Source organism: Atractosteus spatula, chromosome 6, assembly GCF_055471065.1.
Source record: "Atractosteus spatula isolate fAtrSpa1 chromosome 6, fAtrSpa1.hap1, whole genome shotgun sequence".
NCBI lineage: Eukaryota > Metazoa > Chordata > Actinopteri > Semionotiformes > Lepisosteidae > Atractosteus > Atractosteus spatula.
The window spans coordinates 19,298,160-19,321,118 of NC_142711.1; the positions used below are offsets into that span (position 1 = coordinate 19,298,160).

General features: G+C 52.7%; 1 protein-coding gene across 1 annotated transcript; it reads left to right on the plus strand.

Moving 5' to 3' along the window:
- Nucleotides 1–230: 230 nt before the first annotated feature.
- On the plus strand, nt 231–21,732 carry LOC148832604 (V-type proton ATPase 116 kDa subunit a 3-like). The gene is made up of 20 exons (XM_088919187.1): nt 231–342; nt 1,508–1,629; nt 1,719–1,797; nt 2,217–2,467; nt 3,124–3,179; nt 5,386–5,512; nt 5,666–5,748; nt 7,422–7,515; nt 8,898–9,110; nt 9,200–9,350; nt 12,145–12,284; nt 13,885–14,042; nt 14,258–14,348; nt 15,023–15,141; nt 15,223–15,436; nt 15,988–16,098; nt 17,059–17,163; nt 17,811–17,928; nt 18,422–18,593; nt 20,289–21,732. The coding sequence occupies exons 2-20, from the start codon at nt 1,513–1,515 to the stop codon at nt 20,377–20,379; spliced, it is 2,490 nt and encodes an 829-aa protein (XP_088775313.1). The 5' UTR covers nt 231–342; nt 1,508–1,512; the 3' UTR covers nt 20,380–21,732.
- Nucleotides 21,733–22,959: the final 1,227 nt, after the last annotated feature.

A 22,959-nucleotide genomic window follows, 5' to 3' on the forward strand; every position in this document is an offset into this window, starting at 1 on the left:
GCTGTTCTGTGCACAGTTGTCCCCACATCAGGAAATCACAGACCGAGGGCTTCTGGAGACCCAGCTATCTCCCCGCGGGTCTGTTTTTGAAATGTGCTTATCTGTACTGCGCGCCTCCGAAAGCCAGCCGGGCGCCCTCTCGGCTCCACCGGCCAGAGGCGGAAGTGCAGCCAACGCGGAAGTGGGGCCGGTGGCGTCCGGGCACGCGGAGGTAACGTGACCCGGGCCGCAGCCTGAGGTGCGGAAGTCTCGGCAGTTGCTATCCGCGGCTCTGATCGCCCGGAGATCACTCGGAGTCTGGCTGCGCAGGCGGAGACACGCTGCCGGGGTGACAAACCTGAGGTAAGACCGCGATCGTAGATCTTCAGCGGGTGTGGATATATCTGATTGCGGCTCCTGTCCAGCCGTGAAGCTGAGGTGTAAAAACCGCTTTCCAGAAAACACTCTCGTCCGAGCGTCTGCGTCTGACACCCGGGTCCAGCCAACGATGATAACAGGCGTGCCGTGTTCGTGACCGCTCCGTTTGCTGCAGGGGCTTGTGCCGCAGCTGAGTTTTAGCCTGGAGGGGAGGTTTGGTGTGAGTCTGCAGTTGGAGTGACCGAGCCTGATGTCTGTGTTTGTGTTTGAGGAAGTTAACCGTGTGTTTCGAGAGCTCGCACAGCGACTGTTTCACTCATTCGACCGTTAAAACTGGCAGTAATAATAGCTGGGGGTTTTGGGGAAGTCTGCCTGCGAACTGAGTTCAGGACATTCTGATATTTCTTCACTACGTGCAGCTCTTGGGAATGTACGTCAGGGAAAGAGGAAATATTTTCTCTTTCATTCCTTGTGTCTCTCTCGTCTCTCCCTCTCCCTCTCACTCTTTCTTTCTCTTCAGTTATTTTAATGTTAAGATATTTTGTAATGATTTATCTCCTCTCTCTCAGTGCAGTGTTAATGTACTGTAGTGTCCAGTCAGTGTGTCTGGACTGTATTAACCCCTCTCTCTCTGAGCAGTGTTAATGTACTGGAGTGTAATTTCCCATTAGTGGTAATTTAACTACTAATCAGCATCACATGAAGGGAGAAGGAGAGAGAAAGGAGGAAGGACAGCGTTCAGTCTGTTTCTCATCTTTTCTATCAGTAGTTTGTGTATTTCACTATAAATAACCATTAGTCAGCGCTGTCTGAGTGCAGTTGTCTGATCACGAGCAGACAAGCCAGCACACAGGAGAATGACAAATCATGTTCACATACAGACTAACTCATATACTCCTGCCAGGAGACAACATCCCATGTTGTCTGACTAAAACTATGATGTCTTTCTGCAGTGCAGTGTTAATGTACTGTAGTGCCCAGTCAGTATGTCTGTACTGTATTAACCCCTCTCTCAGTGCAGTGTTAATGTCCTGTAGTGTCCAGTCAGTGTGTCTGTACTGTATTAACCCCTCTCTCTCAGTGCAGTGTTAATGTACTGGAGTGTCCAGTCAGTGGGTCTGGACTGTATTAAGCCCTCTCTCTCTTTCAGGTGAAATGGGTTCTCTGTTCCGCAGTGAAGAGGTCTGTCTTGCTCAGCTGTTCCTCCAATCAGGATCAGCGTACAATTGTGTGAGCGAGCTTGGAGAGCTGGGATTGGTGGAATTCCGAGACGTGAGTGTCGTCGTCTACTTGACAAAATCCAGAGTGAGAGCGGTCAGTGTCGGTCAGTGACGGTCAGTCTCTCTCTCTCTCTCCTGCAGTTGAACCCCAATGTCAATGCCTTTCAGAGGAAGTATGTTGGGGAGGTGCGGCGGTGCGAGGAGATGGAGAAGACCTTCAGTGAGTGTCTCTTGGCCACGGCGCCCTGTGACAGGTCCAGGCCAGGTGCCTGCAGCTCCACAGGCCTCCCCCGGGGCTGGGGGGATTGCACTCCTGAGCACGCTGACGTCACTGTCCGGGCTCGGGGATCAGGTGTCTGTGTGAAGGGGCTCTTGGCTTCTGGATTGCTGTTTCTGGGATGGCCTCCCCCAGCCTGTCTTTCTGGCTCCTCCCTGAGATTCTGATGCCTTGTGTTTGGTACACGCAGATCCAGGGACTGCCGAGCAGGATTAGCTCAGAAGGCCGTAGGTGTGTTGTTATGTGCTGTGTCCCTTCTGCACATGGCCCCCGTATTGATTTCTGGACTCGCCCTGCGTCTGAGTGACCGCCGGCGCTGACTGTGTGACCTGTGCTTTATCAGCCCCTGTCTGTCTTCCTAGCCTTCCTGGAGCAGGAGATCCGTCGCTCCCTGTCCCCGCCGCTGTCCGGGCCCCTGCCCCTGCCCGTCCCGGCCCCCCCGGCCCCCCAGGCTCGTGAGGCCCTGCAGATCCAGGAGGAGAGCGAGCGGCTGGCCCAGGAGCTGAGGGAGGTGTCCCGGAACAGGGACTCTCTGAGATCGCAGCTGGCCAGCCTGACCCAGTACAAGAGAGTCCTGCAGCAGACTCACTCGCTGACGGGCACGCTGACTCAGGTCAGGGCACGACTACAATTCCCAGCATACCCTGCGACACTCCCTGTGACAGACCTGACTGTCCAGAGAGGACAGGCTCAGTAACCAGGGCCTGTACACAGACAGACCTGACTGTCCAGAGAGGACAGGCTCAGTAACCAGGGCCTGTACGCAGACAGACCTGACTGTCCAGAAAGGACAGGCTCAGTAACCAGGGCCTGTACGCAGACAGACCTGAATGTCCAGAGAGGACAGGCTCAGTAACCAGGGCCTTTACACAGACACTGGACACAGACAGACCTAACTGTCCAGAGAGGACAGGCTCTGTGACCACGGTCTGTACATGGACACTGGACACAGACAGACCTGACTGTCCGGGGAGAACAGACTCGGTGACTACAGCCTGGACATCAAAACTAGACAGAGACAGACCTGAACAGTTTCCATTTCTACTGGAGGAGGAATCTCAAAAGTCCTGTGTTAGAATGTTTACTAATTGTAATTGCCTTGGCAACATTATAATTAATCTGTTTTGCCTATAAAGCTCTTTGAATGAGTGTAATTCTATAAAAAACAGTCTGTGTTCATATGGATAAAGAGCGCCCCCACTCTGCAGTTGTAGCGAACTACAGATGTCTGTCTGATGCTGATGTCCTCTTTTCTCTCTGTCTGTACAGGTCAGTCTGTCTCCTGTCGACTCCGGAGTGGAGCACAGACAGGATGTCCGCCTGAGGTCAGCCGCTGGGTCTCTGTCTCTGTCTGCCTCTCTCTGCCCCTCTGTTTGCTTCTTGGTGTCTTCCTGTCTCTCCGAATGCCTGTCTGTCCTCCTGTCTCTTTGTGTCTGTCTGTATCTCTCTACCTTTCTGCCTGATGTCTTCAGCACTGCGTGTCTTACTGTGTTAACCCGGGGGAGGGTTACTGTGTGTGTTGAGCTGCGACAGGGGGAGGGTTACTGTGTGTGTTGAGCTGCGACAGGGGGAGGGTTACTGTGTGTGTTGAGCTGCGACAGGGGGAGGGTTACTGCGCGTGTGGAGCTGCGACAGGGGGAGGGTTACTGCGCGTGTGGAGCTGCGACAGGGGGAGGGTTACTGTGTGTGTTGAGCTGCGACGGGGGAGGGTTACTGTGTGTGTTGAGCTGCGACAGGGGGAGGGTTACTGTGTGTGTTGAGCTGCGACAGGGGGAGGGTTACTGTGTGTGTTGAGCTGCGACAGGGGGAGGGTTACTGTGTGTGTTGAGCTGCGATGGGGAGGGTTACTGCGCGTGTGGAGCTGCGACAGGGGGAGGGTTACTGCGCGTGTGGAGCTGCGACAGGGGGAGGGTTACTGTGTGTGTGGAGCTGCGACAGGGGGAGGGTTACTGCGTGTGTGGAGCTGCGACAGGGGGAGGGTTACTGTGTGTGTGGAGCTGCGACAGGGGGAGGGTTACTGCGCGTGTGGAGCTGCGACAGGGGGAGGGTTACTGCGCGTGTGGAGCTGCGACAGGGGGAGGGTTACTGCGCGTGTGGAGCTGCGACAGGGGGAGGGTTACTGTGTGTGTTGAGCTGCGACAGGGGGAGGGTTACTGTCTGTGTTGAGCTGCGACAGGGGGAGGGTTACTGCGCGTGTGGAGCTGCGACAGGGGGAGGGTTACTGTGTGTGTGGAGCTGCGACAGGGGGAGGGTTACTGTGTGTGTGGAGCTGCGACAGGGGGAGGGTTACTGTGTGTGTGGAGCTGCGACAGGGGGAGGGTTACTGTGTGTGTGGAGCTGCGACAGGGGGAGGGCTACTGTGTGTGTGGAGCGACGGGGAGGGTTACTGTGTGTGTTGAGCTGCGACAGGGGGAGGGTTACTGTGTGTGTTGAGCTGCGACAGGGGGAGGGTTACTGTGTGTGTTGAGCTGCGACAGGGGGAGGGTTACTGTGTGTGTTGAGCTGCGACAGGGGGAGGGTTACTGTGTGTGTGGAGCTGCGACAGGGGGAGGGTTACTGCGCGTGTGGAGCTGCGACAGGGGGAGGGTTACTGTGTGTGTGGAGCTGCGACAGGGGGAGGGTTACTGCGCGTGTGGAGCTGCGACAGGGGGAGGGTTACTGTGTGTGTTGAGCTGCGACAGGGGGAGGGTTACTGTCTGTGTTGAGCTGCGACAGGGGGAGGGTTACTGCGCGTGTGGAGCTGCGACAGGGGGAGGGTTACTGCGTGTGTGGAGCTGCGACAGGGGGAGGGTTACTGCGCATGTGGAGCTGCGACAGGGGGAGGGTTACTGCGCGTGTGGAGCTGCGACAGGGGGAGGGTTACTGCGCGTGTGGAGCTGCGACAGGGGGAGGGTTACTGTGTGTGTGGAGCTGCAACAGGGGGAGGGTTACTGTCTGTGTTGAGCTGCGACAGGGGGAGGGTTACTGTGTGTGTTGAGCTGCGACAGGGGGAGGGTTACTGTGTGTGTTGAGCTGCGACAGGGGGAGGGTTACTGCGCGTGTGGAGCTGCGACAGGGGGAGGGTTACTGTGTGTGTTGAGCTGCGACAGGGGGAGGGTTACTGTCTGTGTTGAGCTGCGACAGGGGGAGGGTTACTGCGCGTGTGGAGCTGCGACAGGGGGAGGGTTACTGTGTGTGTTGAGCTGCGACAGGGGGAGGGTTACTGTGTGTGTTGAGCTGCGACAGGGGGAGGGTTACTGCGCGTGTGGAGCTGCGACAGGGGGAGGGTTACTGCGTGTGTGGAGCTGCGACAGGGGGAGGGTTACTGTGTGTGTTGAGCTGCGACAGGGGGAGGGTTACTGCGCGTGTGGAGCTGCGACAGGGGGAGGGTTACTGCGCGTGTGGAGCTGCGACAGGGGGAGGGTTACTGCGCGTGTGGAGCTGCGACAGGGGGAGGGTTACTGCGCGTGTGGAGCTGCGACAGGGGGAGGGTTACTGCGCGTGTGGAGCTGGGTGCCTCTTCCCATGGTCCTCACTGCCTCCCTCTTTCAGCTTCATAGCGGGTGTGATTCACCCCTGGAAGGTGCCTGCGTTTGAGCGACTGCTGTGGCGGGCCTGTCGCGGCTACATTATCGTCAACTTCCGTGAGATGGAGGAGCCGGTGGAGGTGCCCGAGACTGTGAGTTTCTCTCCGCCTCTCCCTCCGTCCTGTTAGACTTGCCTTGTAGGGCTGAGAGAAGGCGAAGGAGCTCCTCTGGTTCCGAAATCAAAGCCTTTCATGACATGATCTGATCTCTGGTGTTGATCGGGATTTCCTCTCGTCCAATCGCAGGGAGAGATGGTGCAGTGGACAGTTTTCCTCATCTCCTATTGGGGGGACCAGATTGGCCAGAAAGTGAAGAAGATCTGTGATTGGTGGGTCTTCCTGTCACTCTGATCAAACCCTTGCCAGGCAGCCTATAGCATTTTGGATATCAAATCCACAGCAGTAATGCAACAACACCTCCATGCCTGTTGCACACGATCAGCTCAAACGTCTGCTGCTGCCACTGTCCTGGACACTGATGTCCTGTTCTCACAAACGTCCTAGTGAAGTTTGGAGCTCAGCTAAGAACACAAGAACACAAGACGGGTTGCAAACAAGACTAGGCTATTCGACCCGCCTAATCAATTAAGTCGTCTGTAGTTGATTGATCTGAGCACCTCATCCAGCTGTTCCTTGACGGAAACCAGGGAATACATTTCAACAACATGGCAGGGCAGCTTGTTCCACACTCCCGCCACCTTTTGTGTAGAGAAGCACCCCCGTTCTCCGTTTTAAATTTTCTTCCACAGTTTCCACTTGTGTCCTCTGGTTTCACTGTTTGTTCTAAACAAATCTTATGTGCTGACATTGTTGACATTCAAGTCGCATTGTAGTCTACAGTTTACTGATGGGTCTGTAATGACCAGCAGTCAGGACACTGGGGTTCACACCCCTACCCTTACTGACATTGTCTACATCAACTGTGTTACTATTATTGTATCACCCCCCCTCTCTCAGTGCAGTGTTAATGTCCTGTAGTGTCCAGTCAGTGTGTCTGGACTGTATTAACCCCTCTCTCTCAGTGCAGTGTTAATGTCCTGTAGGGTCCAGTCAGTGTGTCTGGACTGTATTAACCCCTCTCTCTCAGTGCAGTGTTAATGTCCTGTAGTGTCCAGTCAGTGTATCTGGACTGTATTAACCCCTCTCTCTCAGTGCAGTGTTAATATACTGGAGTGTCCAGTTAGTGTGTCTGGAGTGTATTAACCCCTCTCTCAGTGCAGTGTTCATGTCCTGGAGTGTCCAGTCAGTGTGTCTGGACTGTATTAACCCCTCTCTTTCAGTGCAGTGTTAATGTCCTGTAGTGTCCAGTCAGTGTGTCTGGACTGTATTAACCCCTCTCTCTCAGTGCAGTCTTAATGTCCTGTAGTGTCCAGTCAGTGTGTCTGGACTGTATTAACCCCTCTCTCTCAGTGCAGTGTTAATGTCCTGTAGTGTCCAGTCAGTGTGTCTGGACTGTATTAACCCCTCTCTCTCAGTGAAGTGTTAATGTCCTGTAGTGTCCAGTCAGTGTATCTGGACTGTATTAACCCCTCTCTCTCAGTGCAGTGTTAATGTACTGTAGTGTCCAGTCAGTGTGTCTGGACTGTATTAACCCCTCTCTCTCAGTGCAGTGTTAATGTACTGTAGTGTCCAGTCAGTGTGTCTGGACTGTATTAACCCCTCTCTCTCAGTGCAGTGTTAATGTCCTGTAGTGTCCAGTCAGTGTGTCTGTACTGTATTAACCCCTCTCTCTCAGTGCAGTGTTAATGTCCTGTAGTATCCAGTCAGTGTGTTTGGACTGTATTAACCCCTCTCTCTCAGTGCAGTGTTAATGTCCTGGAGTGTCCAGTCAGTGTGTCTGTACTGTATTAACCCCTCTCTCTCAGTGCAGTGTTAATGTACTGTAGTGTCCAGTCAGTGTATCTGTACTGTATTAACCCCTCTCTCTCAGTGCAGTGTTAATGTACTGGGTGTCCAGTCAGTGTGTCTGGACTGTATTAACTCAGTGTTTTTCTCCCTCCAGCTATCACACCAATATCTTTGCCTATCCAGAGACTGCTAACGAGAGGCAAGAGATCCTGGAGGGGTTGGAAAAGCGAATAGAGGAGATCATATCGGTGAGGAGGGGTTTGAGGTCATGAGCTTCTTCTTTAGCAAGTCTGTTCCTGTTACGTACTGTAAGACAGAGGAGACTTGAGGATTTTCAGAGAAAACTGAGAAATCTGAGCTCACTGTGGGTTTGTGACACACAGTCTCTTCATCTGGGGTCCTTGTCCTGGAGAGGAGTCCATTGTTAGTACTGTACGGAGTTGTGTCTACAACAGTATTGCCACAGTGCTTGCATTAAACACTCCATCAAAAGGCATGAAACAGACCCTACCATTTATTAGAATTCAGGCAGGGCTGTACAGGGCTGGAGGGCTGTACTGGTTTTGGAGTAATTTAGGATGTCTGTAGTGTAGTGATATGGGGTATCAATACAGCAGTAATACAGGGTGTCTCTACTGTAGCGATACAGTCTCTACTGTTGTGAATACAGGGTGTCTCTATTGTTGATACAGGGTATCAGTACACCACTTACATAGTCTGTATACTGTAGCAGTAATACAGCCTGTACTGCAGGGACACGGTCGTGATACAGCCTGTACTGCAGGGATACGGTCGTGATACAGCCTGTACTGCAGGGATACGGTCATGATACAGCCTGTACTGCAGGGATACGGTCGTGATACAGCCTGTACTGCAGGGATACAGCAGTGATACAGTCTGTACTGCAGGGATAGAGTCTGTACTGCAGGGATACGGTCGTGATACAGTCTGTACTGCAGGGATACGGTCGTGATACAGCCTGTACTGCAGGGATACAGCAGTGATACAGTCTGTACTGCAGGGATAGAGTCTGTACTGCAGGGATACGGTCATGATACAGCCTGTACTGCAGGGATACGGCCGTGATTCAGTCTGTACTGCAGGGATACAGCAGTGATACAGTCTGTACTGCAGGGATAGAGTCTGTACTGCAGGGATACGGTCATGATACAGCCTGTACTGCAGGGATACGGTCATGATACAGCCTGTACTGCAGGGATACGGTCGTGATACAGTCTGTACTGCAGGGATACAGCAGTGATACAGTCTGTACTGCAGGGATACAGCAGTAATACAGTCTGTACTGCAGGGATAGAGTCTGTACTGCAGGGATACGGTCATGATACAGCCTGTACTGCAGGGATACGGCCGTGATTCAGTCTGTACTGCAGGGATACAGTCTGTACTGCAGGGATACAGCAGTAATACAGCAGTACTGCAGCAGTACTGCAGTCTGTACAGCAGTACTGCAGTCTGTACTGCAGGGCTACAACAATATTACAGTCTGTACCGCAGTACTGCAGTCTCTACTGCAGGGGAACAACAATATTACAGTCTGTACCGCAGTACTGCAGTCTCTACTGCAGGGCTACAGCACTGATCCCTCTCTCCCACTCTCTCCCTGTGCCAGGTGCTGTCCCAGACGGAGCACTTCCTCCAGCAGGTCCTCAGCAAGGCGGTGGCCTCGCTGCCCCAGTGGATGGTCCAGATCCGGAAGAGCAAGGCCGTCTACCTGGTGCTGAACATGTGCAGCGTGTCGGTGACGGAGAAGTGCCTGATCGCAGAGGTGTGGTGCCCTGTCACCGAGCTGCACCGGCTGAACACCGCGCTGAGAGAGGGATCGGTGAGCCGGGGGAGAGCGGAGAGGGACCGGGGGGACTGGGGGGAGAGGGAGCACCCTGTGACCTCTTTTTGTGTTTCTCTTGGTGTCAGAGCAAAAGCGGCTCAGGCGTCGATTCGTTTTATAACCGCATCCCGTCCTCGGACGTCCCTCCTACGCTGTTCCGTACCAACTCCTTCACGGCCGGGTTCCAGACCATCGTCGATGCCTACGGGGTGGCCAGCTACCGGGAGGTCAACCCTGGTACCTGTCTGTGTGTCTCACTGTCTGTCTGTCTCTCCAGCTACCGGGAGGTCAACCCTGGTACCTGTCTGTGTGTGTCTCACTGTCTGTCTGTCTCTCCAGCTACCGGGAGGTCAACCCTGGTACCTGTCTGTGTGTCTCACTGTCTGTCTGTCTCTCCAGCTACCGGGAGGTCAACCCTGGTACCTGTCTGTGTGTCTCACTGTCTGTCTGTCTCTCCAGCTACCGGGAGGTCAACCCTGGTACCTGTCTGTGTGTCTCACTGTCTGTCTGTGTCTCCAGCTACCGGGAGGTCAACCCTGGTACCTGTCTGTGTGTCTCACTGTCTGTCTGTCTCTCCAGCTACCGGGAGGTCAACCCTGGTACCTGTCTGTGTGTCTCACTGTCTGTCTGTCTCTCCAGCTACCGGGAGGTCAACCCTGGTACCTGTCTGTGTGTCTCACTGTCTGTCTGTGTCTCCAGCTACCGGGAGGTCAACCCTGGTACCTGTCTGTGTGTCTCACTGTCTGTCTGTCTCTCCAGCTACCGGGAGGTCAACCCTGGTACCTGTCTGTGTGTCTCACTGTCTGTCTGTGTCTCCAGCTACCGGGAGGTCAACCCTGGTACCTGTCTGTGTGTCTCACTGTCTGTCTGTCTCTCCAGCTACCGGGAGGTCAACCCTGGTACCTGTCTGTGTGTCTCACTGTCTGTCTGTCTCTCCAGCTACCGGGAGGTCAACCCTGGTACCTGTCTGTGTGTCTCACTGTCTGTCTGTCTCTCCAGCTACCGGGAGGTCAACCCTGGTACCTGTCTGTGTGTCTCACTGTCTGTCTGTGTCTCCAGCTACCGGGAGGTCAACCCTGGTACCTGTCTGTGTGTCTCACTGTCTGTCTGTCTCTCCAGCTACCGGGAGGTCAACCCTGGTACCTGTCTGTGTGTCTCACTGTCTGTCTGTCTCTCCAGCTACCGGGAGGTCAACCCTGGTACCTGTCTGTGTGTCTCACTGTCTGTCTGTCTCTCCAGCTACCGGGAGGTCAACCCTGGTACCTGTCTGTGTGTCTCACTGTCTGTCTGTGTCTCCAGCTACCGGGAGGTCAACCCTGGTACCTGTCTGTGTGTCTCACTGTCTGTCTGTCTCTCCAGCTACCGGGAGGTCAACCCTGGTACCTGTCTGTGTGTCTCACTGTCTGTCTGTCTCTCCAGCTACCGGGAGGTCAACCCTGGTACCTGTCTGTGTGTCTCACTGTCTGTCTGTGTCTCCAGCTACCGGGAGGTCAACCCTGGTACCTGTCTGTGTGTCTCACTGTCTGTCTGTCTCTCCAGCTACCGGGAGGTCAACCCTGGTACCTGTCTGTGTGTCTCACTGTCTGTCTGTCTCTCCAGCTACCGGGAGGTCAACCCTGGTACCTGTCTGTGTGTCTCACTGTCTGTCTGTCTCTCCAGCTACCGGGAGGTCAACCCTGGTACCTGTCTGTGTGTCTCACTGTCTGTCTGTGTCTCCAGCTACCGGGAGGTCAACCCTGGTACCTGTCTGTGTGTCTCACTGTCTGTCTGTCTCTCCAGCTACCGGGAGGTCAACCCTGGTACCTGTCTGTGTGTCTCACTGTCTGTCTGTCTCTCCAGCTACCGGGAGGTCAACCCTGGTACCTGTCTGTGTGTCTCACTGTCTGTCTGTCTCTCCAGCTACCGGGAGGTCAACCCTGGTACCTGTCTGTGTGTCTCACTGTCTGTCTGTGTCTCCAGCTACCGGGAGGTCAACCCTGGTACCTGTCTGTGTGTCTCACTGTCTGTCTGTCTCTCCAGCTACCGGGAGGTCAACCCTGGTACCTGTCTGTGTGTCTCACTGTCTGTCTGTCTCTCCAGCTAGTGGGAGGTCAACCCTGGTACCTGTCTGTGTGTCTCACTGTCTGTCTGTCTCTCCAGCTACCGGGAGGTCAACCCTGGTACCTGTCTGTGTGTCTCACTGTCTGTCTGTCTCTCCAGCTACCGGGAGGTCAACCCTGGTACCTGTCTGTGTGTCTCACTGTCTGTCTGTCTCTCCAGCTAGTGGGAGGTCAACCCTGGTACCTGTCTGTGTGTCTCACTGTCTGTCTGTCTCTCCAGCTACCGGGAGGTCAACCCTGGTACCTGTCTGTGTGTCTCACTGTCTGTCTGTCTCTCCAGCTACCGGGAGGTCAACCCTGGTACCTGTCTGTGTGTCTCACTGTCTGTCTGTCTCTCCAGCTAGTGGGAGGTCAACCCTGGTACCTGTCTGTGTGTCTCACTGTCTGTCTGTCTCTCCAGCTACCGGGAGGTCAACCCTGGTACCTGTCTGTGTGTCTCACTGTCTGTCTGTCTCTCCAGCTACCGGGAGGTCAACCCTGGTACCTGTCTGTGTGTCTCACTGTCTGTCTGTCTCTCCAGCTACCGGGAGGTCAACCCTGGTACCTGTCTGTGTGTGTCTCACTGTCTGTCTGTCTCTCCAGCTACCGGGAGGTCAACCCTGGTACCTGTCTGTGTGTCTCACTGTCTGTCTGTGTCTCCAGCTACCGGGAGGTCAACCCTGGTACCTGTCTGTGTGTCTCACTGTCTGTCTGTGTCTCCAGCTACCGGGAGGTCAACCCTGGTACCTGTCTGTGTGTCTCACTGTCTGTCTGTCTCTCCAGCTACCGGGAGGTCAACCCTGGTACCTGTCTGTGTGTCTCACTGTCTGTCTGTCTGTCTCTCCAGCTACCGGGAGGTCAACCCTGGTACCTGTCTGTGTGTGTCTCACTGTCTGTCTGTCTCTCCAGTTGGTGTGCCTGTCTCTCACTGGCTCTGACTCTGTGTGTCTCAGCTCTCTACACCATCATCACCTTCCCCTTCCTGTTTGCGGTGATGTTCGGGGATGTGGGCCACGGGATTCTCATGACGGTGTTCGCTCTGTGGATGGTCTTGGAGGAGAAGGACCCCAAACTGAGAAGCAGCACCAATGAGGTGTGTGCCCTGTGTGTGTGAGGGGGGTGTAAGATTGGGGTGCCCTGTGTGTGTGAGGGGGGTGTAAGATCGGGGTGCCCTGTGTGTGTGTGAGGGGGGTGTACGATCGGGGTGCCCTGTGTGTGTGTGAGGGGGTGTACGATCGGGGTGCCCTGTGTGTGTGTGAGGGGGTGTACGATCGGGGTGCCCTGTGTGTGTGAGGGGGGTGTAAGATTGGGGTGCCCTGTGTGTGTGAGGGGGGTGTACGATCGGGGTGCCCTGTGTGTGTGTGAGGGGGGTGTAAGATCGGGGTGCCCTGTGTGTGTGAGGGGGGTGTAAGATCAGGGTGTCCTGTGTGTGTGTGAGGGGGGTGTAAGATCAGGGTGTCCTGTGTGTGTGTGAGGGGGGTATAAGATCGGGGTGCCCTGTGTGTGTGAGGGGGGTGTAAGATCGGGGTGCCCTGTGTGTGTGAGGGGGGTGTAAGATCGGGGTGCCCTGTGTGTGTGTGTGTGAGGGGGGTGTAAGATCGGGCTGCCCTGTGTGTGTGTGTGTGAGGGGGGTGTAAGATCGGGGTGCCCTGTGTGTGTGTGAGGGGGTGTACGATCGGGGTGCCCTGTGTGTGTGTGAGGGGGGTGTACGATCGGGGTGCCCTGTGTGTGTGAGGGGGGTGTAAGATCGGGGTGCCCTGTGTGTGTGTGAGGGGGGTGTAAGATCGGGGTGTCCTGTGTGTGTGTGAGGGGGGTGTAAGATCAGGGTGTCCTGTGTGTGTGTGAGGGGGGTGTAAGATCGGGGTGCCCTGTGTGTGTGTGAGGGGGGTGTAAGATCGGGGTGCCCTGTGTGTGTGTGTGTGAGGGGGGTGTAAGATCGGGCTGCCCTGTGTGTGTGTGTGTGAGGGGGGTGTAAGATCGGGCTGCCCTGTGTGTGTGTGTCTGAGGGGGGTGTAAGATCGGGGTGCCCTGTGTGTGTGTGAGGGGGTGTACGATCGGGGTGCCCTGTGTGTGTGTGAGGGGGGTGTACGATCGGGGTGCCCTGTGTGTGTGTGAGGGGGGTGTAAGATCGGGGTGCCCTGTGTGTGTGTGAGGGGGGTGTAAGATCGGGGTGCCCTGTGTGTGTGTGAGGGGGGTGTAAGATCGGGGTGCCCTGTGTGTGTGAGGGGGGTGTACGATCGGGGTGCCCTGTGTGTGTGAGGGGGGTTCAAGATCGGGGTGCCCTGTGTGTGTGTGAGGGGGGTGTACGATCGGGGTGCCCTGTGTGTGTGTGAGGGGGGTGTACGATCGGGGTGCCCTGTGTGTGTGTGAGGGGGGTGTAAGATCAGTTTGGGCTGTTTTGAGGTTTGTAAGGGCTGTGGATTGTGTTGGTATGTACATTGAGTATTTTGACCATTTTGTGTATATAGTGTATCAGTTTTTTTTGCACACCAGAAAGCTGTCTCCTTAGTTATCTGATGAGAAAGACTGGTCACTCACTGTGCAAGAACAGGGGTTATACTCCAGTGTGTTCCTACTGATTTTATTATTATATAGTCCTGCAGTGAGAAACAGCGCCCCCTCTGCACAGGCTCAGTGGGTGAACTGCAGCTCACAGTTATGGTGTTAATTGTGGTGTTGCTTTGTTGTGCTAGATCTGGCAGATGATGTTTGGAGGACGATACCTGATTCTGTTGATGGGACTGTTCTCCATCTACACGGGTGCCGTCTATAACGAGTGCTTCAGCAAAGCTCTCAGCCCCTTCCCCTCTGCCTGGCATGTCCGGCCCATGTTCGAGAACTACAACTGGAGGTCAGTCTTGCAAGACATCCCGCCAGACTGTCTTACACACTTTTATGATATGGATATGTCTGTGCTACAGAGGCCAGTCTTGCAGGACTTCTGTTCCTCTGCATCTGTGTTAGAGAGGTGGTCTGTTTCGTCTCACAGATCGGCGTCTTGGTTGGTCGCTGTGTAACTGTGGGTGTGTGTCTGTCCCCCCTGTGTCTCGCTCTCCTCTCTCTCAGTCAGCAGACTCTCAGAGGGAACCAGTACCTCAGTCTGGACCCCGTCATCACCGGAGTGTTCCAGGGACCCTACCCCTTTGGCATCGACCCGGTATGTCTCCTCACTGTTCCCCGTATCCCTTTGTGTCCCCGTATCCCTTTGTGTCCCCGTGTCCCCGTGTCCCCGTGTCCCCGTGTCCCCGTGTCCCCGTGTCAGACTGTGTGTCAGACTGTGTGTCAGACTGTGTGTCCCTGTGGCAGACTATGTGTCAGACTGTGTGTCTGTGTGTCCCTGTGGCAGACTGTGTGTCAGACCGTGTGTCCCTGGGACAGACCGTGTGTCCCTGGGACAGACCGTGTGTCCCTGGGACAGACCGTGTGTGTGTGTGTCCCTGGGACAGACCGTGTGTCTGTGTGTCCCTGTGGTAGACAGTGTGTCAGACCGCGTGTCCCTGTGGCAGACAGTGTGTCAGACCCTGTGTCCCTGTGGCAGACAGTGTGTGCACATTCTCAGTGTAACAGTGTGTCCCTGAGTCAGTGCGACAGTGGGTCTCTCAGTGTATCAGTCTGTCCCTGAGTCAGTGCGACAGTGGGTCTCTCAGTGTAACAGTCTGTCCCTGAGTCAGTGTGACAGTGTGTCACCATGTCAGGCAGTGTGGCACTTTCTCACTGTGTCCCTCAGTCCCTCAGTGTGTCAGAGTGTCAGTCTCTCATTGCTTCACGAATCAGTAGTGTTGAAGTCATCAGAAGTCAATGAAGGGCATAATCCATTATATTTTGTTGTAGATCTGGAGTTTGTCTAACAACCATCTGAATTTCCTCAACTCCTACAAGATGAAGATGTCTGTAATTATTGGGATCATTCACATGACATTTGGAGTCTGTCTCAGTGTGTGTAACTACAGGTGAGGCTGCCTGTTTGTCTACATGTTGGCACGCTGTGATCGAGCCAGAGCTGTGCTCTTTAATCCCTCTCTCTCTCCCAGGCACTTCCAAGAAATCTCCAGTATATTCCTGGTCTTCCTGCCGGAGGTGGTCTTCATGCTGTGTCTGTTCGGCTACCTGGTGTTCATGATTCTGTTCAAGTGGGTGGTGTACGGACCAGGGCAGTCCAGAACTGCCCCCAGCATCCTCATCCACTTCATAGACATGTTCCTGTTCTCCAGCAGCAAGGACAATGCGGAGCTGTACACTGGACAGGTACTGTCTGCACACCTGTCTGTCTCTCTGTCTGTGTCCCACGGACTGTACACTGGACAGGTACTGTCTGCACACCTGTCTGTCTGTCTCTCTGTCTCTGTACCCTGGACTGTACACTGGACAGGTACTGTCTGCACACCTGTCTGTCTGTCTCTCTGTCTCTGTACCCTGGACTGTACACTGGACAGGTACTGTCTGCACACCTGTCTGTCTGTCTCTCTGTCTCTGTACCCTGGACTGTACACTGGACAGGTACTGTCTGCACACCTGTCTGTCTCTCTGTCTCTGTACCCTGGACTGTACACTGGACAGGTACTGTCTGCACACCTGTCTGTCTCTCTGTCTCTGTACCCTGGACTGCACACTGGACAGGTACTGTCTGCACACCTGTCTGTATCTCTGTCTCTGTACCCTGGACTGCACACCTGTCTGTCAGTCTGCCCTAATTTCTCTAACTCTTCTGTAGCTGTGCGTGTCTGCGATGAGGATTGGGGTTCAAGCCAGACTCCCTGATCTGCAGTACAGTAATGCGCGCACTGTCTCTCTCTCAGCTCATTGTCCAGAAGGTGCTGGTGATCTGTGCTGTGTGTGCAGTGCCTGTCCTGCTGCTTGGGAAACCTCTCCATACCTACTGTAACCACCGAGCCAAGCTCAGCAACAAGGTGGGCTTGTCTTCGTCTGCGTGCATGTGTGCATGCCAGTTACATATGTGTACACAGCACTTTGGTGTGCTATACACATACATTAACACTGTGCTTCAATAGGCGAGTTACACATTGAGGCAGTGTGTCATGCACCACTTCAATACAGTACTTGAACGTTGTACATCAGTGCCATTTATACACATTAAGACAGAGCATCAGTGAGTCAGTTACAGATATTAATGCAGAGAGTAGGTCTGCCCATTTTCGACGTTAACACACTGTCAACATGCCCAGTGTCAGCATGCCAGTCATATACACTAACACAGTTTGTCAGCATGCAGCATGTCACTTATATACACTTACACAGTGCTTGACACCTGAAGAAGGCTCCACAGCCGAAACATTGTGTTCTCTTTTTTTCTTTTTTTCAGCATGGAATAAACCTATTACTTGTTCCAGTGCTGCATGCGACATGTCACTTATATACACTAACACAGTGTGCCAGTTATATACATTAACAGTGCACTAAAAGTGCAGCATGTCACTTATATACACTAACAGTGTGCCAGCATGCAGCATGTCACTTAGGTGATTAGGACCTCAGCTGGAACACAAACCTGAAGACACAGGGGCACTACATACTACTAACACTGTGTGCCAGGTATATACTACTAACACTGTGTCAGCGTGCCAGTTATATACTTTGATGCACATGAACACAGTGTCTGTGCCCCACTGATGGGCATGAATATCATTTTGTTGCATCAGTTATATTGTTATGTCAGTCACCAGTGATAAACATGAACACACGGTCAGTGTGCCAGTCGGTCTGAGCTCGACATTAAGGAGAGAGTTGCATTGCCAATGGATATGTGTTTTATTTATTAACACAGTGTGTCAGTGTTCCGTACAGAGTGTTAAAGCGCTTTCTGCATCTCATCTCTTTCACTCACTCTTCTTGCCTTTCATCTCTCTCAGCGCACTTCTAATTCAGACCGCCGCCCCCTACTGGCTTCAGAAGAAACAGCATCTATCAATGCTGCTGATGGAGATCTGGAGAGTCAAGGAGCAGAGCATGAAGAGGTTTGAGAGAGCACAAGCTAACTGACTGGACACTCCAGGACATTAACACTGCACTGAGAGAGAGGGGTTAATACAGTCCAGACACACTGACTGGACACTCCAGTACATTAACACTGCACTGAGAGAGAGGGGTTAATACAGTCCAGACACACTGACTGGACACTACAGTACATTAACACTGCACTGAGAGAGAGGGGTTAATACAGTCCAGACACACTGACTGGACACTCCAGTACATTAACACTGCACTGAGAGAGAGGGGTTAATACAGTCCAGACACACTGACTGGACACTACAGGACATTAACACTGCACTGAGAGAGAGGGGTTAATACAGTCCAGACACACTGACTGGACACTCCAGATCATTAACACTGCACTGAGAGAGAGGGGTTAATACAGTCCAGACACACTGACTGGACACTACAGGACATTAACACTGGTCTGAGAGAGAGGGGTTAATACAGTACAGAGGCACTGATTGGACACTCCAGTACATTAACACTGCACTGAGAGAGAGGGGTTAATACAGTACAGACACACTGACTGGACACTACAGTGCATGAACACTGCACTGAGAGAGAGGGGTTGATAGTGCTGTATTAATGCGGTAGCTTTGGGCTGTGTTAACTGTTGGTGCTGTTGCAGTTCCAGTTCTCGGAGGTGTTCATGCACCAGGCGATCCACACTATAGAGTACTGCCTGGGTTGCATCTCCAACACTGCCTCCTACCTGCGGCTGTGGGCCCTGAGCCTGGCACACGCGCGTGAGTCCACTTTCCTGCCACCCGCTCGTCACAGCCCACACCCACTCCCACTGCTCCCTGCAGAACTGCACTCTTCTCAACTGCAGCATCGTGTGATATCAGATAACTGGAGACCAGAACCTAGATGGACCTAACTATAACAACTCTGTATACACTATATACACTACACACAATATACACTACACATACTCTATATACTACTGCGTATAGTATATACACCACACTATATACACTGCTGTATGTGTACTATATACAGTACACACACTGTATACACTACAGATCTATATATACTATTTATGTGCACTTATATACATTACACATACTAAATACACTACTGTATATATAGTATATACACTACATACACTATATATACTACACACACTATATATACTGCTGTATATATGCTACATTTGCTACAGTATATACACTACACACACCCTGCCCCTGTGAGTGCTGTGTCCAGTGTCCACTCAGCATGCCCTCTCATTCTCAGAGCTGTCCGAGGTGCTGTGGACCATGGTGATGCACCTGGCGCTGTCCTGGTCCGGTCTGGTGGGCTCGGTGGTCCTGTTCGTGGTGTTCTCGGTCTTCGCTGTCCTCACCATCTCCATCCTGCTGGTGATGGAGGGCCTGTCCGCCTTCCTGCACGCCCTGAGGCTGCACTGGTGAGACCGGAGTGGATGGTGGACACAGACAGGGGTCAGAGACTCTGGCCATGGGCTGCGGTCAGAGACTGGGGGCTTGTGTGTATCATTCTGACAGGTTGTCATTGTGTGTTTGTGTCATGCAGTGGGGCTGCGTGTGACTCTGTGTTCCTCAGAGAGTGAGAGGGGAGTGTGCACTCCAGCGCAGTACCAGGCTCATGTGACTCTGTGTTCCTCAGAGAGTGACAGGGGAGTGTGCACTCCAGTGCAGTACCAGGCTCATGTGACTCTGTGTTTCTCAGAGAGTGAGAGGGGAGTGTGCACTCCAGCGCAGTACCAGGCTGCGTGTGACTCTGTGTTTCTCAGAGAGTGAGAGGGGAGTGTGCACTCCAGCGCAGTACCAGGCTGCGTGTGACTCTGTGTTCCTCAGAGAGTGAGAGGGGAGTGTGCACTCCAGCGCAGTACCAGGCTGCGTGTGACTCTGTGTTCCTCAGAGAGTGAGAGGGGAGTGTGCACTCCAGCGCAGTACCAGGCTGTGTGTGACTCTGTGTTCCTCAGAGAGTGAGAGGGGAGTGTGCACTCCAGCGCAGTACCAGGCTGTGTGTGACTCTGTGTTCCTCAGAGAGTGAGAGGGGAGTGTGCACTCCAGCGCAGTACCAGGCTGCGTGTGACTCTGTGTTCCTCAGAGAGTGAGAGGGGAGTGTGCACTCCAGGGCAGTACCAGGCTCATGTGACTCTGTGTTCCTCAGAGAGTGAGAGGGGAGTGTGCACTCCAGCGCAGTACCAGGCTGCGTGTGACTCTGTGTTCCTCAGAGAGTGAGAGGGGAGTGTGCACTCCAGCGCAGTACCAGGCTGTGTGTGACTCTGTGTTCCTCAGAGAGTGAGAGGGGAGTGTGCACTCCAGCGCAGTACCAGGCTGCGTGTGACTCTGTGTTCCTCAGAGAGTGAGAGGGGAGTGTGCACTCCAGCGCAGTACCAGGCTGCGTGTGACTCTGTGTTCCTCAGAGAGTGAGAGGGGAGTGTGCACTCCAGGGCAGTACCAGGCTCATGTGACTCTGTGTTTCTCAGAGAGTGAGAGGGGAGTGTGCACTCCAGCGCAGTACCAGGCTCATGTGACTCTGTGTTTCTCAGAGAGTGAGAGGGGAGTGTGCACTCCAGCGCAGTACCAGGCTGCGTGTGACTCTGTGTTCCTCAGAGAGTGAGAGGGGAGTGTGCACTCCAGTGCAGTACCAGGCTGCGTGTGACTCTGTGTTCCTCAGAGAGTGAGAGGGGAGTGTGCACTCCAGCGCAGTACCAGGCTGCGTGTGACTCTGTGTTCCTCAGAGAGTGAGAGGGGAGTGTGCACTCCAGCGCAGTACCAGGCTGTGTGTGACTCTGTGTTCCTCAGAGAGTGAGAGGGGAGTGTGCACTCCAGCGCAGTACCAGGCTGTGTGTGACTCTGTGTTCCTCAGAGAGTGAGAGGGGAGTGTGCACTCCAGCGCAGTACCAGGCTGCGTGTGACTCTGTGTTCATCAGAGAGTGAGAGGGGAGTGTGCACTCCAGCGCAGTACCAGGCTCATGTGACTCTGTGTTCCTCAGAGAGTGAGAGGGGAGTGTGCACTCCAGCGCAGTACCAGGCTGTGTGTGACTCTGTGTTCCTCAGAGAGTGAGAGGGGAGTGTGCACTCCAGCGCAGTACCAGGCTGTGTGTGACTCTGTTCCTCTCCCTCTCTCGCAGGGTGGAGTTCCAGAACAAGTTCTACACCGGAACCGGCTACAAGCTGAATCCCTTCTCCTTTGCTTCGGTTCTGAACCCTCTCGTTAACTAATTAGCTAATGAACCAGCCTCATGATGCAGAAACTCATTGGGGCTCTTTACTAACAGTCTTCATTCTCCCAAATCTGCCCCACACCCCCATGAAACCAGCAGGAGAGGGTCTGAGCTCTGGTTTCAGCCCGCCGAACGGTCAGGACTCTCCTGGGCGGCCAGCCGGCTGAGACAAAGACGTCGTTAACCCCTCGCTGCCCAGCACGGCCTCCTCACAGTGAATCTTCAAGATCTCTGTGGAAATTCTGGCCTGTTTTTGGTTGAGTAGACCCCTGACTGCCCCTGCCATGTCCGAGAGTCTCACAGAGGTCAGCCGGTTTCCCCCTGGCTGGTCAGGAATCAGATTTCCCTTCGGAGTCTGCTTCACATGTCAATTGGAAGTTGCCAGCCTTTCCCACAATGCACCGCAGGCAGAAGGTCTGAGACCAGTGTTGCCGGATTGGCCCGACTGCAGCAGCTCTACCAGCAGTTTTCCCCGATCTTCCGGCTCGGCACACTCCGGGAAGGGTCCGATCTCTCCTGATCTCTCCTGTCCGATCTGAAGACGGGATCTGGTGGTGGATCAGAATCGAATCAGTCCTCTGCCGATGGATCAGGATCGGGATCATTCCTCTGCCAGTGGATCAGAAGCACCATGAGTCCACTGCCGGTGGATCAGAATCGGGATCAGTCCACTGTCTGTTAATCTGTCGGGATCAGTGCTCTGCCGGTGAATCAGAATTGGGATCAGTGCTCTGCCGGTGGATCAGAATCGGGATCAGTGCTCTGCCGGTGGATCAGAATCGGGATCAGTCCTCTCCCGGTGGATCACAACTTAAGATCTGTAAGAATGAAGCCAGAGGTCGGCCTGGGCAGTCTCCCCATCCGAATCAGCCCCTGCTGCTGCAGCCCTCCAGCTGCGATACTCCCCCTGGGGGAGACCAGGACTCTCATCAGCACCTTGGTCAGCCCGTCTGCCCCAGCTGAGAAGTAATTCATTGGCCCTGGGTCATGAAGATGATTAAAAACAAGCTTCCCTCACAGGATGAATTTCTAAAAATTGAAAATTTTAACTGATTTTAAAAGTGTTCCCTTTTTAACAGCTCAGAACAAAATCCCAAGCGTACTGTACGTCTGTCTCTCTCTCATTCTCTCGAGCCCTCTCTGGAATGTTACTGTAATCCTTCACAAACGAGTTTGAGGAAACGAGTCCAGTTTAATCTGTTGTGGAAACTGCTAGACTCTTCTCTTTCAAAGTTTTTTTATTTTAATTAACAGTTTTGTTCTAAAAGAAGATAAATCTGTTTCGCTGCCTTAAATGACTTTCTCTCTTGCACTGTAATCTTGACCTGAAATTAAAGTTTGATTTTCTCAAGTCTCAGGTGTGTGACTGTGTATGTACAGTGTACCGAGAGTTTGGGTGTTGTGTGAACAAGTGTATTGTCACGTGCAGCAACAGGAACAATAGACACCAATACCAGTGTAGTGACTGGATCACCAGGGACCACAGTGTTGCCAGTGCATGGACTGGATCACCAGGGTAGGACACGCAGTGTTGCCAGTGCATGGACTGGATCACCAGGGTAGGACACAGTGTTACAAGTGCAGGGACTGGATCACCAGTGCACAGTGTGTACAGTGCAGAGAAGATGAAGACAGAAGATTCTGTGATTAATTACACTTTTATTTATGATTTTATATATTGATTTATTTATGACCATTAACAGGAAACACATTACATTAAGCAACATTGAACAAAATAATGTACACACACATTTTAAGACCAGTCTGTGTTACTTTCCAGAAAGAATTTAATATACTCTTGAGATTTCACAGGTTCATTTAGCTTTCTTACTTTTAATGTTTTGAACATGTTTTTTAACATAAAATTCCATTTCTGTTTCAACCAATATTTGAAGAAGACTTTGACCATTTTATGGATATGGTAGTAAATTTATTATAGTTATATCATAAATATAAACTTTTGGTCCATGTCTGGGCTTGTAAAATAAAGTAAGATGTCAAATCCATTATAAGAAATCTTAATAGTTAAAGAACTAAATAAATGTTCCAAGTTAATCCAAAACATTTGGGCTTGAATACATTGATAGAACAAATAAAATATAGTTTCTTCATTCATGTTATAAAATACACACTGATCATCTAATTCAAGTTTAAATCTGGATAATGTTTGTTTACCAGGATCAATTTTATGAATAATTCGAGATGACACTTATTTGATTGTATCATTCAGACATGTCATATTTGCCATTTTCCATATTTTCTGCGAATTTGTATTATTATGATTGGAGTTTCTAAGTCTTTGTAGGTGGAGCGTATGTATGTAAACATATGTTCCTTATATAATTGTTGTTAGATTTCTTTTCTAAAATCGTAACACCGCCCAATGAGACACTAGATGTGCACTGATGGGTTGAGTAATTATACAGTGCAGTTCGTAAGTACAGTGACACAATTTTTGTTGTGGCCAAGAAACAACTGAGCAGCCAAATGTCCAATTACCTTCGGTCCCCTGAAATAGGGGAACTACAGTATGTATATAAAGGGCTGTGATTCCTATATGGGTCACCCAATACAGACA

Excerpts from the sequence above, each read along its gene's own strand:
- LOC148832604 (XM_088919187.1), top strand. The coding sequence starts at position 1,513 with ATGGGTTCTCTGTTCCGCAGTGAAGAGGTCTGTCTTGCTCAGCTGTTC. Across the intron at positions 3,180-5,385 it reads AGACAGGATGTCCGCCTGAG|CTTCATAGCGGGTGTGATTC; the intron begins GTCAGCCGCTGG and ends TCCCTCTTTCAG. Across the intron at positions 17,164-17,810 it reads AAGGAGCAGAGCATGAAGAG|TTCCAGTTCTCGGAGGTGTT; the intron begins GTTTGAGAGAGC and ends GTGCTGTTGCAG.